The 5,984-nt window shown below is 44.0% G+C and overlaps 1 protein-coding gene across 3 annotated transcripts in view; it reads right to left on the reverse strand.

Annotated features, from left to right (window-relative positions):
• Positions 1–277: 277 nt before the first annotated feature.
• The window catches only part of LOC127050917 (maestro heat-like repeat-containing protein family member 2A), a 51,012-nt gene continuing 45,305 nt past the window's right edge, over positions 278–5,984 (reverse strand). For 2 of the 3 annotated variants that reach the window (XM_050952617.1, XM_050952618.1), the window contains 3 exons: positions 3,348–3,400; positions 759–866; positions 279–406 (listed from right to left, as the gene is read on the reverse strand). In XM_050952617.1, coding sequence (XP_050808574.1) covers positions 860–866; positions 3,348–3,400 — 60 coding nt within the window. In that variant the 3' untranslated portion in view covers positions 279–406; positions 759–859. Of the gene's footprint in view, positions 407–758; positions 867–3,347; positions 3,401–5,984 lie in introns of all 3 variants that reach the window. The other variant, XM_050952616.1, reaches the window with a different exon arrangement.

Consider the following 5,984-nt stretch of genomic DNA (forward strand, 5'->3'; position numbering starts at 1 on the left):
GGTGAGGTCCAGATGGCTCTCAGCAGACAATGTGAGGATGGAAATGACTCCCTGTCACCCAAGAAAAATACTGGTTAGGATCTAACCCATGAGTCCATTCCTTTCACCTGGAGTGGTGTAAAGCGCCAGTCAGGCGTGAGACACATGGGGAGCGGGGCCTGAGTGAAATAGCAATGAAGAGGCTATGAAGCGAAATGGCATCTGTCCCAGGCCAACTCAGAGCTGAGCCCCACAGGGAGCATTCAGGGTTTACTTGGTAAAGTGGGGAGAAGGACAGAGTCCTCACCTGTCTCTCAGGGACTTCCATATAATCTGTTGTTGTCAGAAATTGATGAAGCTGTGATTTAACATGGACCAGGTCCTGACAAACTGCCAAGGACGTTCCTAGCGCCTTATACAGGAAACTCTGAAAGAAAGAAACCAGCACCGAGATATCAGTAACACAACGTGCCTGTCAGTACAGACCCAGCTCAGCAACACTCAGGAAGGAACAAGATAGCCAAGTCCAAGCACCCATACTGCAGAAACATCCCATCATCTAGCCCAGCCAGAGAACCAACAATGCAGCACAGACAAGCAGCCTGTCCAAGCAAATATTGGAAGGGCAGGGGGGCAAGAGAGCAGGGAACAAGTAAAAACAAATTGTATAGGCAGAATAAAATAGAAAGTAATGAAGCCTTGAGAGAAACCTTAAGCAGCCTCCCCCTCAGAATTTAAAGGGAAATGAACTAGAAACGAAGCCTTAACAGAGAACATACCTTCTCATTGGAGGGGCTGGCGTAGCCGGCCATCTGCTGGCTCAACTCAAGGCTTATCTGCCTGCTCCAGGCACTGTCGTCTATCATCTCCAGAGATGTTCTTAGGAACTGAGTGTAAAACAAGAGTTAAAGCAGATGGTTCATTGCAAGAATTTGGGGGTTGTTGTGGGGTGTGTGTTTGTTTGTTTGGTGTTTTTTTCCTTCCTTGTTCTCTCTTGTAAACTTTCCAATATTCAGGTGTCATGGGAAGATTATTTCCCTATTGAGAACTATAAACATCGACAACCCAGACTTCCTTTGCTGTTGGTTCTTTAACCTTTGCCTGATGATTCCTCTCAGTCTCCAAACCCAGATGGACAGTGTATTGGAGAATGAGATGGAGCCAAGAAATCTGACCATTGAGGAGTGATTTTATAGTGGATGGAGGATGAGTCTAATGAACTTTGAACAAAAGGACCTGGACTACAAAGGACCAGGAACCTTCTCTGAAGTGCTCTGGACCCTTTATGCCACGTCCCCAGGGTTGTGAGGTACCTCACTACCACCTGCCCTTAGCATGAGGAAGCCTTCTCTGTGCTCTGCCAGCCACAGGAAACAGAAACACGCCCTTCTCACCCCATCTAGGTAAGCAATCGGTACAGTCCAACCGCCGAGCACTCTCTGCAGCCCCACAACGTCCAGCGCCTGTTCCACTGGATACTCACAGAATTCATAGGCTTGCTACAGACCACCTTACCAGTTTCACCTCAGAGTCACCGCTCCATTTCACACACTTAGATACATTTATAGTGAAAACAAGCAGAGTTCAATTCACAAAGATCAGAGAGTTGAGAAGGAGTAAGTAAAATTAATGTAAACAAATGGTTACGTCAAAATAAAATCGTAACACACTTCTAGAGCTTATACCTGGATAACCAAACATTCCCCTGTCTCACAAAGGATAGCTCCCCCAAATCCCTCTCCCAGCATGAAACACCCAGACCAAAGGTGATCCTCCAGTCAGAAGACAAGCCAGCTGGCAGTTCGTCCAATAGGTGAAGGATACCTGGTGCCGGATATCTCTGGACCTCCAGATAGGGTTCCAAGCATCCATTGTCTTCACTTGTAAACAGGGTACCCCCTATTGTTTGTTTGTTTTTCTTGTATCAAATCTCCTCTGGAGACTTCGCAATCACTTGATTAGAATTTTCCTCTATTGATTAGCATCCACTGTGAATAAATATTCTGTCTACATATAGCCATTCAGGCAGATAAGCATCTCCTGCCTGAAAGAAACTTGTTTATCACTTTCTGGTGACCAGCCTCAACTCACACACCTTAAAAGCATCAATTTCAGTATACAACCATAACATCTTATATATTCTCCATCCCGTCACTGTGCAATGATTATGATGAGCCCTGTGGCGCAGGTATCCAGCAAAGGCTTCACATGACACCCTTTGATTATATAGAGATCAGATTCTGGGAATCCTGTGGCCTAAGTCAGTGGCCACCCAAAGGACTTGGGGTCACACCCTCAACTCCCTTTGAAGTCAGCCAGAGGTTAGTAACTCTCAGCACTTTGCTGTTTCAGGCCTGAATTTTGAACAGCAGCCAGGAAATATCAGAAACCTCATAAGAAAACCTAATTTGATTTGATTTTTCAGCCCAAAGAATTTCAAATAAGGCTGGGATCTGGAATGGGAAATTCTAGAGTGTAATCCAACCCCAAATGCAACTGCAAACCTTCTGGGGCGTATTTATCACTAGGTCCCTTCCTTTCATTTTCAGCACTTGCCATAAAAATGTTCCTTGTCTGGATTTACATGAGGCTGTAAATTGCTCTTTCTGACCAGAAAGGCTTCTTCATGAGATACAGTCACCAAACCCTGTCTTGTCTCTTTTCCTTTTTGGGTTTCTCATAGCAAATTTTCTTTTGAGTGGCAAAAAAAAAAAAAAAAAAAAAAAAAAAAAGGAATCCTTTAGAGGTCCCCTAGTGGTGCATTAGCACCACAAGCATGTTGGTTTTCTGGTTAAGTTTTGTGTTGTTCCCAGTGATAATACAGGAGTTATTTATAACTAGAGCTGGTTGAACAATGGTAATTTCATTTCACAAAACAAGTGGAATTTTTTTGTTTTCTTCATTTTTCAACACAAATGAAAAGTGAAAGAAACAAAAATATTTTGCTTTTCAAAATCAAAAAGGACCATTATTCAGTTCTTTGTTTTCCCCTTTTCCTTCCCTTTATACCTCGTCCCCAGGCCTTTCCTCCCCTCTTTCACTTTGTGACTGAAAAAGCCGGGGGTGGGGAGGGCAGGGGGAAGGAGACAAACAGGAAAGAAAATGAAAAAAAAAACCCAAAACATCAACTTCCATTTTAAAAAACTCAACATTTTCCATTTGGGTTGTGGTGGTTTTGTTTTGTGTAAAAAAAAGAAAAATTGAAAATGTCCCATGAAAATAAAAAAGGCCAGTTTTCAGTGAACAAAATGAAATGGTTTGACCAGCTCTGCTTATAATGAATAGTTTATCACTAATATTTTCCCCAGCTGATACATTTGGAAGGGGGAGGGAGGGCTGTGACAATACAGCTGAAAGGTGTCTTGTACCTGAAGCAGCATGTGCTCCCACCGCGCACAGTCCAGGGAATTCTCTGTGTTTCCTATGAAGCAGGAGGCAAAACAATAATGGTTAGCAAGAGTCGTCGTCCCAGGAATCTCCTTTGCAGTTAGTCCTTCGAAAACCCCTGCTCTGCCAAGCTGTAACATACCTGGGCTTTCAAGGCTAAATGGGACATATACCAACATTCTTTGCTGGACCAACAGAAAGTATCGTATTATGTACCCTGCTGGCATTTTTATTCAGGGTCAGTCAACCCACCAGGAGTGAGATACTGAGCACTCCCAATTCCTGTTGACTTTAACGGGAGCTGAGGGTACTTAGCATCTCACAAAACTCTTCAGCACATCAGAAGACTGGGCTTAATATAAAAACAAACTTTTCCTGTATAAGAAGAGATTCTGGACTTGGTCCTAACTTGATGTAAATCGGTGTAGCTTCACTGAAGTCAATGGAATTATACTGATTTACATCAGCTGAGAATCTAGCCCTGTTTCTGAATGTCCAGCTCTAACCTACCCTTCTTTAATGTCGGCACAAGGTAGTACTGGAGACTCTGTACAGCAACAACCACTAGGGAAGAGACAGCTCATTTTTTAAATCTGTTTTTGAATATCAAACCTACCTGAAAATTGTGAGGCCTGACAGTCATCAGAAACATATCGGGTTATGCTCCATGTAGGGTCTGTCATACTCCACAAAGACTATACTGGCAGAGCTACATCATTGGCGCTCTGCTGGCATAACCCCATAGTGTAGACACAGCCTACACTGACTCAGGAGGTCAATAGATTCATACCACTGTAAAATTGATGAAAGACATTATTAGGCCCCCAATACCTAGAATCTACATAGGGCACCCACTTGGCCAACCTGGCTTTTATGGCTCAGGTTTCCTTACAGAAAGAAAAACTCTGGGTTTTTTAATTGAGTCACCCTTAAAAGTAAATATGGGAGTTAATTTTCAGAAAAATTCAGTTTGCAAAACCAGACTATATAGATAACGCCAAAATATTTCACTAACCTCCAGCTTCACGCGTAATTCATCTTCCCAAACATTAACCTAGCAGAGGTGTGGGGGGAACTGCTGTAAAACTTCCATTCAGCTGAAACCTTCCTGGCCTGATTCTGCCCAGATTGAATTGGCCTCAGTGGTTCAACTCTGGATTTACCCCAGTGGTTCACAGTTATCCAGATGAAGGAAAAGTGAGGGCCTAGAAGCCCAATTTCTATTCCCCACTGTTCCCACATACTGCAACAGGAATGGCACAACACATGTCCATACGAAGCTGCATTTTCTGGCTTCCCATTTATTCTCCATGGACCGCACTTGTCCTAACTAGCACTTTACCTTCAATGTACTGCACCAGAGATGGGATCTTTACTACCCACATCTCACCCACTGCTGCATGGATATTTTGGTGCAGGGCCTGTAGTAACTGCAAGGCAGCACATCCGTGTCCTTCTCCTGCATAAGGGGATGAGGCTACTACCTGCCAATGAGAGAGAAAGAACAGGCTAAGTTCTGTCAGCACAATACCGGTTTGTTCCTGAAGGAGAGAATAGTTCAGACTCTCTCATTGTGGAGACCATACAATAGAGTTGTTGATTCTACTACAGCGCCTTCCTGAAGAAGAAAGCATTCTAGCTAGTGTGAGGATCCAGAACAGTGTGTCTCAGGAGAGGGCAGAGACAGAGAGATCCAATCATACACATTCCTCAGCCTGTCTACAAGCATCTGGCTAGAAAACCTATTTTTATATAGTTAAATGTCCCACTTCATATTCCACTGCAAACCTATTCTCATGGTCTACTCACCAGGAGTCGTGCCAGCAGCTCCTGGGGTGTAGGGAGTTTCACTAGGGAAAGAAAGAGAAGCTCATTAATTTTGCAAGGTTTTCAGAGAGTCCTGCTGATGTTATTCACCTAGCCATTCCCAACGTGCCCACCAGTGTTCAATGCAGCTGATCATAACTTGCATTTCCATAGTGCTTTCAGTCTGAGCTTCTCCAAATGCTTTACAGACATGAATGAATTCCGCCTCACAGCACCTCTATCAGGTTGGCATTAATTACTCCTTCATGTCACAAGTGGGGAAGCTGAGAGAGAAAGATCAAGTGATTTCCCCAAGGTCACATCTGAATTTTGATGGCAAGCTGAGAACAGAACCCACATTTCCTAGCTTCCCCCATGGCCATGTTGCAATCACAAGACCATCCCTCATTCATTTTAGCCTTCTCATTGCAGATGAGAGAACTGGAGCAGACTGAACCTGTTCATTTCACAGTGTGCCTGGAGAGAATAAATGAAAGAGTTTCTGTTATAAACCTGGTCCACCGTAGTCGAGGTAAGCAGCTTCTTCTCCTTCCTGCTGCTTTTTCTCAACCAGTTCCCTAAGGCATTTGCAGAGAGGCTTCAAAGTGCCAGTGTACTCAGCTGGCACCACATATTCTAGAAGCCTTGGCCATAGCACCTGCAGAGAAGAGCGAGACTGTTCAGTACACAGCTATTTCCATTCCCCCACCTCCAGTATCCTGCTGTCTGAATCCCTCCCTCTCATGTAGCTTCTATTTTTATTCATCACTGACCCTTCCCTTACCTATTACCTCATCTCTCTCTCCCATCAT

The sequence above is a fragment of the Gopherus flavomarginatus genome, chromosome 5 (genome assembly GCF_025201925.1).
Source record: "Gopherus flavomarginatus isolate rGopFla2 chromosome 5, rGopFla2.mat.asm, whole genome shotgun sequence".
In the NCBI taxonomy this organism is placed as follows: domain Eukaryota; kingdom Metazoa; phylum Chordata; order Testudines; family Testudinidae; genus Gopherus; species Gopherus flavomarginatus.